At 38.4% G+C, this 17,977-nt stretch overlaps 1 protein-coding gene across 1 annotated transcript in view; it reads left to right on the top strand.

Moving 5' to 3' along the window:
- The first annotated feature begins 4,318 nt into the window (after positions 1–4,318).
- The window catches only part of ANKEF1 (ankyrin repeat and EF-hand domain containing 1), a 26,242-nt gene continuing 12,583 nt past the window's right edge, over positions 4,319–17,977 (top strand). Inside the window, exons 1-5 of the mRNA XM_006758085.2 lie at positions 4,319–4,585; positions 9,770–10,160; positions 12,373–12,572; positions 13,289–13,438; positions 14,663–14,786. Coding sequence (XP_006758148.1) covers positions 9,815–10,160; positions 12,373–12,572; positions 13,289–13,438; positions 14,663–14,786 — 820 coding nt within the window. The 5' untranslated portion in view covers positions 4,319–4,585; positions 9,770–9,814. The remainder of the gene's footprint in view (positions 4,586–9,769; positions 10,161–12,372; positions 12,573–13,288; positions 13,439–14,662; positions 14,787–17,977) is intronic.

The following is a 17,977-nucleotide window of genomic DNA, read 5'->3' on the forward strand; positions in this document are numbered from 1 at the left end:
TACATGTCTTCCCAAAATTAACTGTTTTCTGCATTTTATACTCATTTTATTTTTTTCCCAATTTCACACTAATAATTTATAAAAATCACTGTATTGGCAAGAAAAGCTACTAACATGATGCTTCCCAAAGATGAAGTAAACATTTTGGTTAAAAAGCCACAATTAAATATACCATCAGCCACTAGCATTCTATACCAGTTACTAATTCATATTTCACTTCACATTTAAATTAAGAAATATAGCGACTGTTATGAAACTCTGGCCTACTTTTCAGGCCAGTAAATTCTTATTTAAGAGCTCTGGTAGCTAATGCCATTTATTACTGGATTTTAGTGACAATTTTTATAATGATGTGTGAGGCAATTCATCAAAATTACTATTGTGTACCAAGCATTTTGCAGGAGGTCTGGGGTCAACATAAGAAGTATTAAATGTACGATCTCTTGGCACAGTTGTAATTTAAAGATAAAATGTAATTTAATACGAGATAAAGATGAAAGCACAAGTTAGATCATTGGGAGAGAATTTAACCCATGTGTTTATCTGTCTCCTAGTTCGTGTTGGTAAGAACTGAAAAAACCTTTCTGTCACTTCTCTTCATTTTAGGCAGTGATGACTATTACTGCCCTTTACTCCCATTCTTCCTTTGTGTTGCCCAAGTTCGAATAACTGTACTGCCAAAGGGCTAAGGGCAAATTAAGCAAATAAATAAAGTTCAAGTAAGAAACTTTGCAGTGTTTTTGCAACCTTGGTGAAAGAGGGGAAAGGTGGTGTCTGTTTACTAATTTGTAGGATTTCTATAATTTTAGCCAGGTTATGGCTATTTCCTCCTTAGTAGGAAGTTGGTAAATGTAAGTAGCTCAGCATAACTAGCCTCCATAGGCTACCAAAAGGTTGAAATGAAATGTAATGATCTATTGTGTGTGAAGCTACATTTCAGCTACCTGCTCATAGCACCAAAGAGTTTTCAGGAAACTGAGAGAGTACATTTCCCTGAAACCACATTAGGTGAGTCAGACGGCTTTGCTTATCTCCAAGGTCTCAATCAACTAACAAATGTTTACCCAACTTCTCAAAATATTTGCACCCACAGTTCTGATACATCCAAGCACAACTTGCACATTGTTAATCTATTCCCTTCTTCTAGGTGTGTTTCTTCCCAGATCTACCAGATCCTCGAGTAACTTTAGGAACCTTCTCCAGAGTTAAACAATGCTACCACTGCTATCAACCTTGTCTCCGAATGAGAAAGAGCATTACTTTCATATCCACTGAAAAACCTCTAATACAATGTTTCAACTATTCAACTATAGAAGCATTCCCCAAGAATCAATCACATGTGTCTACAGGAGCCGAGATGAGATCATGCATTGTTATGCCTACTTCCTTTATGGCTTCTAAGGGCAGTTCATATTATCCTGATTTTACAAACGGAGACCCAAGTAACCTGAGTATTTTACTTTTCTTCATTATCAAACCCCACTAGGTCAACAAGCCAAATTCAAATGTGAGACTTGTCCTACACAAAGAGACAGTAATTCAAGAAATAGTTTTCTGATTCTGTTAAAATAATCAAAGAGTTTTGTGGTATGTACTTGAGGGTGAACAGTGTGACTTGCAATAAAGTTACACTCAAGTATCCCTGAGGAACCAAGCTCTCAAACTAATAATCAGTAATCAGAGCACGTAAAATAAAATCACAAAATGACAATTTATACCCCCTAGATAGGCAAAAAGTTTAAAGTGTGGCAAAAGCAAGTTTGGGCTAAGACATACACTGTTAATGAAAGTCTAAATTGCTATATATACTTGGAAAGCTTGTTCACATTATCTTGATATTATTAACAACTATGACCCAGAAATTTCACTTCAAGGCATGCACCCTAGAGAAATTGTTGAGCTTGTACCAGTACATCTAGAGACATGTACAAACATGATCATAGCAGCACTGCATTTACTAGCAAATATCCATCTCAAATGTCCATCCATAACAATACGAAATACACATATTTTAAGGAAGCATTCCTATGGAGCAAAAACACTTTTAAAAGGCGGAAGAGTGATAAATATAAAATTCAGAATAGTGGTTACCTCTGAGGGCAAGAAAAGGGGGACAGTTTTGGGGAGAAAGACACGGAACCCAGAGCAGAGGCAGCCTGAATTTTCTTTAGCCCTGGTGTCTGTACTTTGCTCCCTCATACTTTTCCTATGTTAAATACAGTGTATTCTATGTTCATGAAATAGTCTTTAACATTTTTTTTTTAAACAAAGTGTCTGGGTAGCAAATAGAATAGAATGGAGTGAGGGAACTATTGCTTTTATTCAGAAGCTATTGCATACTATTTTTAAAAGCAGGTATGTTTTACATCCATATAAAAAATAAATAAAAGCTGTAAGAACTTGCCTCCCCAATACTATGGAGCAGTAAAAAAGAAGGATCTCTTACCCCCTGAGGCAGCATGGAGGAACCTGGAGGGTATTATGCTAAGCAAAATAAGCCAGTCAGAGAAAGACATGATCAAGTATCACATGATCTCACTCATAGGTACAATCTAAAGAACAAAATGAGCTGATGAACAAAATAGATCTAAAGACATAGAAGCATGGAACAGACTATTGAATTCAGAGAGAAGGGAGGGTTTTAGGGGTGGGTGGGAAGAAATTAACCAAAGAATTTATATGCACATATGCAGAACCCATGGACACAGACAAAACAGGGTGAGGGCTTGGGGAGTGGAGGGTGGGAGGCTATGGGCTAGAAGGGGTCAATGAGGAAAAATGGGGAAATCTGCAATACTTTCAACAATAAAGATAAATTTAAAAATAATAAAATAAAAAGATTAAAAAAAAGAATTTGTCTCCCCAAAAGTGTGTATGTTGGGGGTTGGGCTGTTAAGGCATACTTGCAGACCTGAAAAGAAAATGATATATTTTATATATTTGTTCCCATTTGTATATAATATTTTTAAGCATATATGCATCCTGGAGTATGCAAAGAAAGTTTCTGGGTAGATGTAGAAGAATCTACAGCATTCATCTCTGACAAGTAGATTCACTTTTCATTTTATTATATAACTAGTGGCCCAGTGCACAGATCCATGCACATTGAAATGAAATTAGTTAGAAGAAATATTTTAATATCGTTATTCGCCCTTTCTCTATAATAGAAGTGTCAGAGATGAAAGAAAGATAGTAAAATGTATGTGAAAATAGTATGTAAATTGATTAATAAATAAACAATAACAACATGATATAAAAACAACAAAAACATGACATAAAAACAACAAAAACATGACATAAAAACAACATTGATAAAAACAATGACTGCTAAATTGATTAAACCTATTCTAATATCTCCTTGTATACCACATTAAGACCAAAAACACTTTCAGATTTCCCTTGTGGTGAAGTATTTACAAATTTAATGTCACCTGTTCATTGAACTCGAGAGAAAGCAACACATAACACCATGTCCAAAAAGGGGTTCAGGTAGGAATGTTTCTACTTTGTCTAGAGTTTGTCCTTGTGATTTATTAATAGTCATCGCAAATGCTGGCATCACGGGAAACTGTCTTCGAATTAATTTAAATGGGAGGCCAGTGTCAGACGGGGACAAATATTGTGCATGTGTGAGTCAATGTTAGGTTTAAATTTCCAGTGCATATCATACATACTGTCCGGTTGGTCAGTCGACGGTCGGATGGTCGTACAGTCAGTCACTCAGCCTTTTATATGTATAGATTGATTGTCCTTTCTTTTTAACTTTACTTTTTAGATTATTTTATTATTTATTTTATTTTACTATATGACCTTTATGTTTCTAATTAAATTATTATTTTTTCATTTTTTTCTCTTTATTGATTAAGGTATTACATATGTGTCCTTACCCACCCCATGGGCCCCCCACCCTCCAACTCGCACCCTCATCCCCCTAGTAAAAAAAAATTCATACAAGTCCTTTGGTTGATCTCTCCTAATTAAATTATTTTTAATGAAGTCGGAGAAGCGGATGAAAGAAAGGAGGACTCCTGTCCTGGTTACTTTAGCATTGGGCGCACCACCCCTGCGTCCACCAGGTTTGGAGTGTTGAACCCACCTCCAGCATCCAAGCATCCTGGCGGGGGACCCTGCCACCTGGCGGGACTAAGGGCTCTCAGCGGGACTAGCAGAGAGGGGTGGGCGGAGACGAACCCCGCCCCGCCCCTCCGCGTATCTGGGAGGTTGCCTTGGCAACCGCGCCTGGCGTGGCCAAAGCTCACAATCGACCCATCTGGGTGGCTCCTGCCCCGCCCCCTGCGCTCACGTGGTCGCCCGCTCGTGCTGGGCGGACCGGGGCCCATGGACACACACACACCCTTGCCCGCAGCCCCGCGCGCCTGCTCGCCTGCTCTGCCCGAAGGGACACCATTCACCGCTGGCTGCCCAAGCCTGGCTCCGGGAGCCCGAGGTCGTGGCTGGGGCCGGTGCCAGGCAGCAGAGAACCAGAGCTGGGTCCACCGTACGCCCCTGCAGGCCGAGGCGCAACGGGGTCGCAGCGCAAAGGGGTCGGCCATCCGCGGCTCCTGATCACCCCCAGGACTGAGAGGTGAGCCTAGCTAGCATCTTTCCCTTGAAATTCGATTCTACCCACCCTCCCCTCTGGATTCTTCTGAGACTTAAAACTGAAAGGGACAGTAAAGACACACACATCCCCAATGTGGGTGTGGGTGAGTTGAGATCCAGGGAAGTTTGATTATTCATAGCGAGCCTGTATTGAGAAACTTTGCTAAGTACTTTACAAAATCAGCGCATTTCCTCTTCACACATCCCCGTGAAGTTATTCCCATTCCACAGATGAAAAGACTGAGGCACAAACTCCATAAGTAACTGTCCACGTTTGTCCAACCAGTTTGTATAAATTATAATGCAGAGGACAGATCACAAAAATAGATCCCTCCACCGCCACTCCTACAGTCTTTCTACTCTTCCGAGTATGTCTCCCTCCATTCCTCTTTCTAACAAGCACCTTTATCTCACAAACTCCTCTGAGAACTTCATGAGCTCCATGGGTCTCTCCCCCAGAGGAAAAATGCACCTGCATCCCCTCCCCCTCAACCCCCACAGATTTTCATATTTAGAGTTTTCCGATCCAACATGGACCACAAGTGAAGGAATCCTGTTCTGTCCCACTCTTCTGTGCTTGGCCACATAAATGGTTAGATGAGGGTATAGATGAGGGTATGCCTAAGTGCCCCAGGGCCATGCTGAGGTAAAGTAGGCATGCTGGGGTGTGCATATATGTGGCAACTCTCCTAGGATCAAAGATACTACACCATTTATAAGGAACCCAGCACTAGAGGGCAGGATTTCTCTTATTTTCTTCAGTCGGGTGAGGCTCTTGGTCAGTAGTGGATGTTGGTTGTGTAGGACAGTGCATAGGGCACTGTTCTCTCCCCAGCATTTTGGGATTTTAGTTGGAAAGAACACAAACCACAGAACTAGTCCACAGATTGCTGAATCATCCTGGTAGCTTGATTAGATGATGCCACATGCTGCTAATTCTTTGGGATGGGAGCTGTCATCCCAAAGAAGCGATCAGAGACAACAATGAAGTCACTGATTTGGAAGTCTTTGTTCACACCAATGAGGTGGCATTGATTTAGTACAATCAATAAGCTATTGGGGAACATCATATTTTATTCTGTGTAGGATGTACCGTATGATGACACTGCACCTAACTAGCATCTGACTGATAAAACCAGCTATAAATAGTAGTTAAAATAAATGTCACCAAGCACGCCGAAGAGGTCAAGTAGATGACTTCTGAGGAAGTTTAGGACTTATTGGGGGCCTATTTATACACACGGTTCTAATAGGCTTTCTTATCTGGTTTCCTAGTTCACCACACATTATAAACAGATTAGAAGGGAAGAGAGGGGCTACACCAAACAGGGCATTAAAGCTAAAAGTCACATGATGGCTGGTGTCCCAGCAGGAAAGGAAGAAGCACAAAGAATGATCAGCAGGCAGAAGAGTGAGGAGAAAGGGAGGACAAGACAACAGCACACATCTGATGTTGATGGTCACAAGAAACTCCTCTTTGCTCTCACCCAGTCTCATGTTTCCCTGCAACCACCTCATAATTCCGCATAGACCAGGCTCAGATTTCTCTCCTGAATTATGTATCCTATTGCCTTGTGGATTCTAATTCAGCATGCTCAAAGCTCAACCAGCTACACACTCTAACCAACCTGGACCCCATCCTGAGCTACCCATCTCAGGTACAGGTAGCCAGTTGCTCAAGCCAGAAACCTAGGAATTGTCTTTGATTCCTTTCTCTGTTCAGTCTTCTAACTTGGTTATCTATTGAGCAAACATTTATTGAATACCTCATACGCGTCAGGTTCTGACTGGTGTAGAAGTAATCCTATATAATAAAAGGCTAATATGCAAACTGAACAGATGGCAGAATGACCAGTCACTATGCCATGCAGTGACCACCAAGGGGCAGATGCTTAACGCAGGAACTTCATCCTGGTGGTCAGTGTGCAGCTGGAAAGTGCAGCAGTGGTGGCAGGAGCCTCTCCTGCCTCTGTGGCAGTGGTAAGGATGTCTGACTGACGGCTTAGGCCCGCTCCCTGCTAAGCCATCAGTTGGACATTCCCCGAGGTCTCCCGAACTGTGAGAGGGTGTAAGCCTGGCTGAGGGACCCCTCCCTGACCCAGCCCCCAAGTGCATGAATTTCATGCACCAGGCCTCTAGTGGTCATTATAAAGCTGCTGTTGCATGGAGGCTACATACTAGTGGGGAAGATACACAATATATAAATTGAATATATCTATATACGTTGATAGAAATGTTATATAGAGAAATGTTTCATTTCATTATGAAGAAAGTAAGCCCAAGGAATGAAGTAACATGGTGGCATCAGTTTTAATGGTGAAAAGTGCCAATCAAAGGAAATTCTGACCAAAGGGCACTCCAGGCTCAGGGAACAAGACATTCCAGAGACAGGAATGAGCTTTTGTTCCATAAACAGAAAGAAGGCCAGTGTAGCTGGAGATCACTATGTCAAGGGAGATTGAAGGTGAAGTCTGAGGGTCTGGAAAAGGGACCTGAATAGGTCATCAGAGTGTGTGTGGTTTTTTCTGATAACAATGAAAAGATATTGAAATGTTTTTTTTAAATATATTTTATTGATTTTTACAGAGAGAAAGGGAGAAGGATAGAGAGTTAGAAACATGGATGAGAGAGAAACAACAATTCAGCTGCCTACTGCACACTCCCTACTGAGGATGTGCCCACAACTAAGGTATATTGCCCTTGACCAGAATCGAACCTGGCACCCTTCAGTCTGCAGGCTGACGCTCTAGCCACTGAGCCAAACCAGTTAGGGCGAAATGTTTTTTTTAAAAGGTGGTCTGGAAAGAATGTTCTGGCATGAGATAATGTTCTATATCTTGAGAGGAGATTGGTTTACATAGACATATGCATTTTTCAAAACTCACGGAATGGTACACTTAATACTTATACATTTCATTGCATATTCAAAAGGTTAAAAAAAGAGCTATAAACAAATATTAAACAAAAATTAAGGACATCTATGCTGAAACATGTCTGCAATTTATTTTGAAATGGATCAGAAAAATACAATGGATAGAGATGCAATAAAGCAAGTCAAGCATTAATGGTAGGATCTCAATGGTAGATACATGGGTGTTCAGTTTTTCTTTATGTTTAAAAATAGTTATACTACAATGTTGGGCGAGGCGTTTGTCTGGTCTTATCTGATCTACATTTAAAAAGATGTTTCTGGGTCTGAATAGAGAATGAACCATAGAGGGCTGTTGTGGAAGCAATGAGACAAATTAGCAGCTATAGCAATGATTTGGCCTAGGGAAGTACCAATGAAAGTTGATGTCAGGAGGGAGAGTTGACAGAATAATAGGGATCTGTGAGGGAAAGAAAGAACAAAGCGTAACTCCTAGTTTTTTACCTGAGTAGGTAGATGGATAGTGATGTCAGTATTGGAAATGAGGAGAACTATTGAAGTCTGGGTGATAGCAAGAGTTGTGTTACATTTTTGATGCCTATTAAATATCCAAGTGACAATGAAGAGTTGACTGGTAGACACATAATTTTGGAGCTCTGAGGAGAGTCAGAGATGGCTGTATACATTTGAGTGAACAATTAGAAACTGCAAATTGGAATAAAGATCTCATCACATTGGATGAGATCACGGGGTGGGGAGGGGTGTTTGAGAATAGAGAAGGGTCCTGAGGGCTTAGTCCTGGGTACTCCAACAACTAGGCTTCTAACAGAAAGAGGGGGAACCAGCAAAGGAGACTAAGCAGTGGATGGGGAGGTAGGAGGGAAACAGGCAATGGAGATGTTGTGGTTGCCTAGAAAGACACAGTTAAAGAGGAAACAGGTGGTCAATGGTACCACTCTTTGCCATAGGGAATGTAGATAAGGGAGCAGGTTTGTGGTAGGGAAAAGAGAGTCCAGTTCCAGATTTTGTAGTAAGGTTGAATCTTTCCATTACAAATAAAAGGAACCCAGCCAACTGGCTTCTACCAAAATAAGGTTGGGGAAGGGTATTTTTGCTCATGCAACCCTGAACATTTAAGCGGTAGGTGACTCCTACCACAACTGGGTCCTGGATGTAGATGCTGCCATCCAGCTCAGTGTCTCCTGCAGGCTCTCTGTGACGGCCCCAGCCCCACACCCTGCTGCTTAACCACTAGTGGAAAGAGCTGCCTTTCCATACAGTTCTGGCAGAATGGTTCACGGGATGCTGAGTGGCTGATGTCTCTTAGCATATTCTTGAGGCATTCACTCTTTCTGGGGAGAGTGTTCCCTCACACAGGCTAAGCCTGGGTTGCAGACCAATTCTGATCACAGGAGATGAAAGGGGAAGCCCCATTCAAAGGTTGAGGTGGAAACTTGTCTGATCTTATCTGATCTACATTTGTAAAATATTTTTTTCCTGGGGATTGAATAGAGATTGGACTAGAAGGCTGTTGTGGAAGCAGTGAGACAAATTAGGGGCTGTGACAATGACTTGGCCTATGATAGTACCACTGCACCATCTGAATGGTTTTCCTATATGATAACAGGTTCCTCCAACCCCAGAAAAAAATATGGAGGAAAGCATGCTGGGAGTACCTAGTCTGACCTACCCCTCGGTTCAAAAGATTGTTACCTCATCGTCACATAAGATGACAAAAGAATTGCCTATCTCTCTTTGGTATTTCACAGAGCACAGTAGATTCCTGTTTATAATGAGCATCTCAAAATGCTGCATGTTCTTTATCACATTTTTTAACGACTAAAACCCATATGGTCTCTACATTGGGGGGACATGCTAGTACAGAGCTATATAGTGGGGAGCTCAATTCCTTACCTTGGCCATTTAATTAGCCTCACCTTGTTCGTACGTAAATGGGATGTTTGCATCGAGGAGGGAAAATTAGAGATAACAGGAAAACCGCATAGTATTCATTATGATGAAAGATTAGTTTTGAAATATTTTAACTTTATACTAGTTGAAGGTTTTTGTATTTTGTAACTTCTATTTTCATGAAATCAGTTGCAATAAATTGTGGTAATAATATTTCCATATATTATTTCCATAATAAGAAACAGCCTCGCTTCTTGGAGAAGCTTTAAAATATTATCATTTAATCAAAATCAAGGTGACATAATTAACTTTGAGCTCCATGTTTTGTTTTGTTTTTGTATGTGTGGTTTTTTTTTGTTTTTGTTTGTTTGTTTGTTTCTGCTTTAGTATTTGCTTTGGTCCACAAAAGCATTTTCAAGAAGTTGGTCAAGTATGGCTTTAGCAGATAAGAGACTTGAGAACCTGCAAATCTACAAATGTCTTCAGTGTGTTCGGAACAAAGACAAGAAGCAGATAGAGAAGCTGACCAGACTTGGTTACCCTGAACTAATCAATTTCACAGATCCTATTGATGGACAGAGTGCTCTGCACTTAGCCTCGGTCTCCAATGACACTGACATGGTCAGCTTCCTCCTTAGCCTTGGTGCCCACCCTGATGTGAAAGACCGAATGGGCTGTACTCCGGCAATGAGGGCTGCAGAACTGGGCCATGAGATGTCCTTGGAAATATTAGCCAAGGCAAAGGCGGATATGACTCTAGTTGATAACGAAGGAAAAGGTAAAAACCCCAACCTTCTATCTAGCAGATGCAATCCTTTTTATAGCCAGAAATCAATAAAGTGAAGTTTTTTGCTTTCCAACTTTAGAAGTGAATTACTCCTGCACCTAAGAATATCAACTCCCTATAATTTGAAAATGGTGTAGGTAAATCTTAGGGAAACCAGATCTGATAGTTTTTTCATTAAAAAAATTAGATTAATCTGTTAGATGGTTTTTCTAAATGGAGAATTTTCAAATGACACACATTAATATTATTGTAATCCTAATCATTCATTATGAAATATTGTTTAGACCAAACGAGGGAGAGCATTTCTTATTCTTTTTTACAGTTTAGAACTGGGAGTAGTGCTAGACTTAGGATTTCAGAAGGATTTTGTGTCTTCTTAATAGTCTGATGTAGAAAGGAGTTTGTTATACTTGGGAATCTGAAGGACTAAGGTGGATTCTGGCATAAACTTCAACTTTCTAGGGTCATTTTAAATAATTTGACTTCAGATTGACACATGGCATTTCTATGATTATTCAGGTGAGACAGTCCCACTCCTCCACATTGTTCCCCTCCCTAACCCATCTCAATACCATGGTCCCGGAGTTTCTTGCCCAGATCACCCCAGGTTCCAGCAAGAGTTGACATAACTTCACGAAAATCACTAAGAAAATTACTACTAGGCTTAATATAAATTGGTAGATTTCATCACTTATCTCAAAGAGCTGCATCAAGTACAAAGCCATTATCATCAGCCCACAGTAGAGAAATGAATCCAGTTTTATAATGTTAATGTTTTCTAACAGGAACAAAATGTGTTTTTGTAACTCTCTCCAAACAGTCACTTGCTTAAGAGAAAGGAGAGGACAAAGACAGGAAGAGTTATTTAATTGCTTTCCGGCACCCCGTAATAAAGTAAACTTCAGTTGCATTCCGGGGCCCAATGTAATTTAAAATGTCATATCCTAAAAACAAAACAAAACAAAACAAAACAAAAAAACAGAAGCTCTCAAAGCTCTATTGAACATCATTTTCCAAAGTGTGTTTCACAGACCATTGAATCACTGGGATGTTGATAAGTGGTACATGCAACATTGGTTTCACTGTCAAATTCATTGGAGAAACATTGCATGAAATATATTTAGGCATGTTGATTTCACATTTGTCAGACAGACTAAAGATGGTGACATTATCCATATATATTTGACCATAAAATAGTTTTTCCTTATGTCACCTTATTTACCTAGAGTTTTGTTGAATACACTTTGGGGAACACTGTAATGAAAACATGTTTACCTCCTTGACTGTGAAAAAGAGAAATCACAAGGAAAACAGGCGGAGAAATCATATCGCATAAATATCTAAAATGGTAAAATTATGGGGGAAGGTCAATTAAGAAAAATAAAATAATAAAATTGTAAAATTAAAACTAATCAAGGTGAAATTAGAAACAAGGTCAAGTGAGTATTTGAAGCAAATATTAACAGCCGTTAGGTTAAAATTTGAGCTCATTCAAATTAATATTAAACTTATCGAGGTTCTGGAAGTTGAGCGTCTGAGAAAACGATATGGCAAATCACATAGGAAAAGTTAGAAGTAGAAAATGAAACTTGAAACATATATAAAATCTTGTCTCACACATACCCTTATTAGTACTGCCCTATATTGCTTTGATTCTAAAGAACCCATTCTGTGCTCCCGGCACCAAGTGTCTCATCTCCACATGAATGAACCTAGTTCACCTTGCACATCCCTCAGTGTGACTGCCACTTGCCAAACTGTTTTGCTTATTCCACCGGAGTCTCTCTGCCATTAACATCCTATTTTCCAGAGACTGATGTTTGACTCACTGCACATTGTTTCTAAAGGATAAGCAAACATTTAAATGATTAAAAATACTTACTGGATCCTTAGAAGCATGTGGGACATATTCTACCCCCACATTGTATTTTCTGTCTGAACTACTTTGCGGAATATGAAGAAGGGAAGGCTCGAAGCCACACCTGCTTGTGACTGTTTTCTATCACAAGCTGAGTTTCTGTTTTGGTTTTTCTATCCTGGCGTTTCAGTTTATTTCAGAGGGAAAACAAAGACAGATATGCCTTTGCTCTATCACTGTAACTAGCTAATTATGAATTTTAAAATGAACATGTTTCCTTTTCATCTGATTGAAATGTATAGAAACTATTCATAGGTATTCTTTGGGGATTCTATTTTTCTACAGGTATTTTGTTTTACTGCATTTTACCTACTAAGAGGCATTATCGCTGTGCATTGATTGCCCTGGATCATGGCGCAGACGTCAACAATTGTAGCTATGATGGAAAACCGGTGTTCCTTAGAGCTTGCGAAGCAGCACATGATATTAAAGAAATGTGCCTGACACTTTTGGAAAAAGGAGCCAATCCAAATGCTATCAACACAGTATGACTATTCCTGTGATTATAAATACTCATTTTTTTTCAATTATAGAGTCTTACCAGTGTAACTTTGGCATTTTGATATGGCAAAAATTATTCTGTTAGCTTATAGACTGTTCATTTCTATTCAAAATGCTTTAAGATTATATACTTTCAATACCTTTATATTACCATAATCCTACAGCTTCTTTCCTTATTATGTTTGGAAAATTGGTATTTATTATGCATAAATGTTAAAAGATCATTATAGAAAATACACAAGGTATCACTAAATCCTAATAAAAGTTTATCTTTTTGAAAAGAAAATATGTAGTTATGCTGTATTTTTTATTAATTTTGCTCCCTCTTCTCATTTGGCTAATTTTATTGAATTTTCTTATGTTTTCATTGTGATTTTGAGACAAAATCAGATTTTTTTTCTTAATAGAAAACACCTAAAATCGAATTTTAGCATATTTTTTCCCCTTTTTGCTCTACAATCTTTGCAAGAGCTGCATTTTTCTCACAAGAACATCTGGTGTGATCCACTCTGACTTTAGAATTCTACGTTTTGGATATTCACCCATTGCACTGGCTTCATTTTTTCTATTTGTTTCATGAAACTAATAAAAATGTAGAGAACTAAGCATGTCTGTGACTCTAAGGCCAAATGGATTGAGATCATATTTATATCGAGTATGTCGTTTAACATAAACAGCATTTCATCTGCTTTATATCCAGGGCACAGGTCGCACGGCTTTAATGGAATCGGCAAGAGAAGGAGTGGTAGAACTGGTTCGAGGGATATTGGAAAGAGGAGGTGAAGTGAATGCATTTGATAACGAGAGACATCAGGCTGCACATTTTGCTGCCAAAGGAGGCTTTTTTGATGTAATAATCTACTCTTCGCTTTAAAATTTGTTGCTAAAAATTTTCTCTCCTTTTTCTCAAAAATTTTAAATATTAATGTGGGTTCAATTAGGCAGGTTTTTTTCTGCATTACTATCTTGATTTCCTTGAATAATTCTAAAATTATATTTTACACCAACTATTATTTTTAAAAACATACAGCTCTTCAATTTTATCTGCATGCTAATTTATACATGACTAATACTAGTAGTGTTTTTTTCTGTATTCTTAACTGTGACAACTTAAAAGTTTTGCCTACTGGGTCTACTGTATTTTATGCACTCCATTACATATTAGAATCTTCAAAATATATTATGATCTAATTGTGGGGAAAACAATGCCGACATACTCTTATCACCATGATTATGTGTGTGTGTCTTATGACGCACCTAAATTGTAAACTCTATTCTGATTATCTGGACATTTCAGCAAAGGTTATCTCATAGGTACACTGACATTGCAGCAAAAACAAAAAGGGAACCAAAGATGGCCTTATTTTTTAAAATGCTGAATTATATCAAAAGTTTCTACTCAATTTTCTCTGAGTTTTAACATAATTACCCTTAGTTTCTTCATTGAGTCTCTTCTCTGCAATAAAAATATGCATCCCAATAGAAGTTAAATTTGGTAAAGAATTTGCTCCTCTGAGGATGTCTGCCATAGTCTGATGCTTTTTAAAATGGCCTACATTTACCAAAATGCTAGCCCCCCAGCTGAATATAGAGTTTCTTAAACTCTAGCCAGGGGTGGGGAACATCTGACCTGTGAAATCACTTTGTCTGGCCCTGACAAGGCATTAGGGATGAGTTAATTAAGTGTTGGACAAAAGATAGCAGACTAATTTTTAAGCTGATAATGTTGTATGGCCCTTTGAATAATGTTATAAATATCCAAATGGCCCTTGGCAGAAAGAAGGTTCCCCACCCCTGCGTCAAGGTTGTTTGAGAGCAATTTTGGCAATGATAAAAATGTTTTATGTCTGTATTGTATAATAGAGTACAATACAGTAGCCACATGTAGCTTTTGAGTACTTTAAATATGACTAGTGAAACTGTATTTTTAAGATTATTTTCTATTTAATTCATTTCAATTTAATTTTAAGTAATAACATATGGCTAACAATGTATTGGCTAGCACAGGTCTAGGAGCAATCTTCATTCACTAAATGTACATTCCTATTCCCCTACATTATCCACTGTTTTACAGATATTGAAGCTTCTTTATGCCTACAATGGAGATATGGGACTGATTGGAATGAATGGGAACACACCACTTCATTATGCTGCCATGGGTGGTTTTGCAGATTGCTGTAAATATATAGCTCAGCGAGGTAAAATTTGCCTAGCAATTTTATGCTTAAAGTATTCATGGTTTATCCATGTTGTAGATAAGTAGGGAATTTGGGCCTGTCACTTGTTAGTTGCTTATGTTTTTCAGTAGCCCAACTCCACTCATGTATATAGAAAGAAAATTGAATTTATTTTCTTACTCTCCTTTCTGTTAACTCAGGAGTCTGGTCTTAAAAGTGATAAGAACCCATTTTCCCAAATATTTTTAGGTTATTGTTCAAAATCTAATCATGAGTCAACAGATTATTATAAAATGGTTATAGTTATTAAACTCCTTTTTTAAATATATGTGAACATCAATCTAAGCAAGGACAAGCACTGGAAACCAAGCCTGTTAATCTTAATCCTTAATTATTTTATTAAAAATATTCTATCGTGTCAAGTGCAATGATAACTTCTGAAAGATTTAAAATTACGAGGAAAATATTTTAGGGAGAAATATGAAGTAAATTGAAAATGTTCATGGAAAATTTGAAATGTAAATAATATTTATTATTTTAGCTTTTTCTGTAGCTTTTAAGTAACTTAGTTAACTTAGGAATATAAACTATGTTATATATAACCTAATGATAATATTAACTAATTAAATTTAAAGAAATGGATCAATTTGTTATTTGCATGCTAATTGAATATACATTAAAATTTTTAATTCTTTGTTAGAGATGGGACAGCATTCTGCTGAACTGTATGGTAGTTTTCTTTTTTTCCAGTTTCTGAGAAATAGGCAAAACTTAAAGTCCTATGACTCTGTATTAGAGCAGAGAAAGTGCTTTTGGGTTGTTGCTTTTTTTTTTTAAAGGGCACAGAATTTCAGAAGTCACTAGGACCTAGAGATTCCATACGTAGTCACTAATATTACATATAAGTCTAATGTGCTGCCATAACTAATAGTGTACTAACTGATTACTCCTTCATCCTCCGAAATAATGAACACTTTTAACATATAAAGGAAAACATATCAAATGCAATGTTTGCCCTCATAAACCATCTTATGAGTCTTGTTTTCAAATCTGTTACAATTGGCAGTTTATTCTGACATTTCATTTTTAATATAATGTATTTCTAAAAACTAAACATCTGCCCAGATTGAGACAAGCTTCTTCAACTTTAACATGTCTATTGCTTTCTTATTGGGACAAACATCACCAAACATATACTCTATTGTTCACACACACATAGAAAGCAAAGGGCCAGAGCTTGGGTCATGCCAGAGGCCTTCCCCAGACATGCAGAAAAGATTTATCTTCCTGGCCGAATCATAAAACTAGACTGTAGTTTTAAAACAAACATCTGAAAACGTTCTGAATTCTGTAACGGGTTTGGAAGTACAACCACGTCACCAGATCCTATGAGGGGGGCTCAATTCCATAGCAGCAGAATTACCAGTTACATTTCCACCTTTAACATCTTAGATCTAAGTCCATCAGAGCAGCAAGAAACCATTAGCAATAAAATGCTCACTTCTGAGTAAACTGTCGGTTTAGTCTCTTCTATACTTCATTGTAAAGGCTGAATTTTTCCCCACATTAAACTATCTTCCTTAATATCCTCCTCTTTTGCCCCTAGTACTGACACGGGAGGGAGTTTGGAGTAGTTCTACCCCATGGAAAATTTTCCCTTTCATGGGCCTTTGGCTGCTGATGTTCTACATCACCAGCCCCACAGAGGAGCATAAGTCACAAAGGGAATGGATGGGTCTTTAGTTATAATCATAAAGGAGGAGACAAAGTCTCCCAGGTCAAAAAGGGGAGGAAAAATACCTTCAGATTTTTTTTCTAAAAGGAGTGCTGAGGAGAGGAGGGAGGCACGTCTTTGGGAAGTCCAGAACAAAGGGTCAGTGAATCTTCAAGTGGAAGGGTTAGAGACCTTTTGGGAAGGCTTCACAGAGTGAAGATGAAGGGCAGATGAATGGGTTTGTTTATTATTTATTTGAAACAGAGGAAGGGAGAGGGAGAGAGAAAAAGATGAGAAATCAACATCAACATCAACTGGCTGCCTCCTGCATGCCCTCTGCCCCACCTCAGGCCCCCACGCCCACAACCCAGGCATGAGCCCTGACTGGAAATCAACTAGTGACCACTTGGTTCATGGGTTGGTGCTCAACCATTGAGCTACACTGGCTGGGCTACCTTAAGATCTTTGAGCTGAGATGTCTTACTCTTTTATCCACATAAAGGTTTCTAACTAGGAGAAAACTGGGAACAGAAAATAAAATAGTAAGTTAAACAGCTTTAATAATCCTTAGATCCATAGTGCTGAAGTGAATATAGGAGTGGAATGGGAGGTGGTAGATAACCCCAGACACCTTGAATAAGCAAAAACGTTCAGTAAAAACAAAAAAGCATACTCAGAATTACTATGCAATTATTATGTTATGGAATTTTACTATTGAGACCCCTTCCTAATAAGTCACTGTTCTTAAAACTGTCCAATATAGAAATTTTAGAATCCTTATTGTCTCAATACACTTTTTCTATCACTAATAAACTTTCAGCCTGAGTATAAATTTTTAGTTTTTGACAATACTAAAGGAAATATTAATCTTGAAAAGCATTGGTGATTAATTTTCTTTTTGACAAGGGATAAAACTATAAAGTGTGAGAGAGGCATGTTTTATGTTAGCTGCCTATACAATTTGGTTGCTAGAGATACTAATTGGGCAACAACTTTTTTTAAATTAAATCTTTATTGCTCAGATTATTACAGTTGTTCCTCTTTTTTTCCCCCATAGTTCTCCTCCACCCAGTTCCCACCCCACCCCCTGCCCTTACCTCTCCCACTGTCCTCATCCATAGGTGTATGATTTTTGTCAGTCTCTTCCTGCACCCCCACACCCCTTACCCCCCAAGAATTGTCAGTACACTCCCTTTCTATTCCCCCTGGTTCTATTATATTCACCAGTTTACTGTGTTCATCAGATTTTTTATTCACTTGGTTTTTAGATTCACTTGTTGATAGATGCGTATTTGCTGTTCATAATTTTTATCTTTACCTTTTTTTTCTTCCTCTTCTTAAAGAATACCTTTCAGCATTTCATATAATAATGGTTTGGTGGAGATGAACTCCTTTAGCTTTTTCTTATCTGTGAAGCTCTTTATCTGACCTTCAGTTCTGAATGATAGCTTTCCTGGATAAAGTAATCTTGGTTGTAGGTTCTTGGTATTCATTTTCT

Source organism: Myotis davidii, unplaced genomic scaffold (genome assembly GCF_000327345.1).
Source record: "Myotis davidii unplaced genomic scaffold, ASM32734v1 scaffold32, whole genome shotgun sequence".
NCBI lineage: Eukaryota > Metazoa > Chordata > Mammalia > Chiroptera > Vespertilionidae > Myotis > Myotis davidii.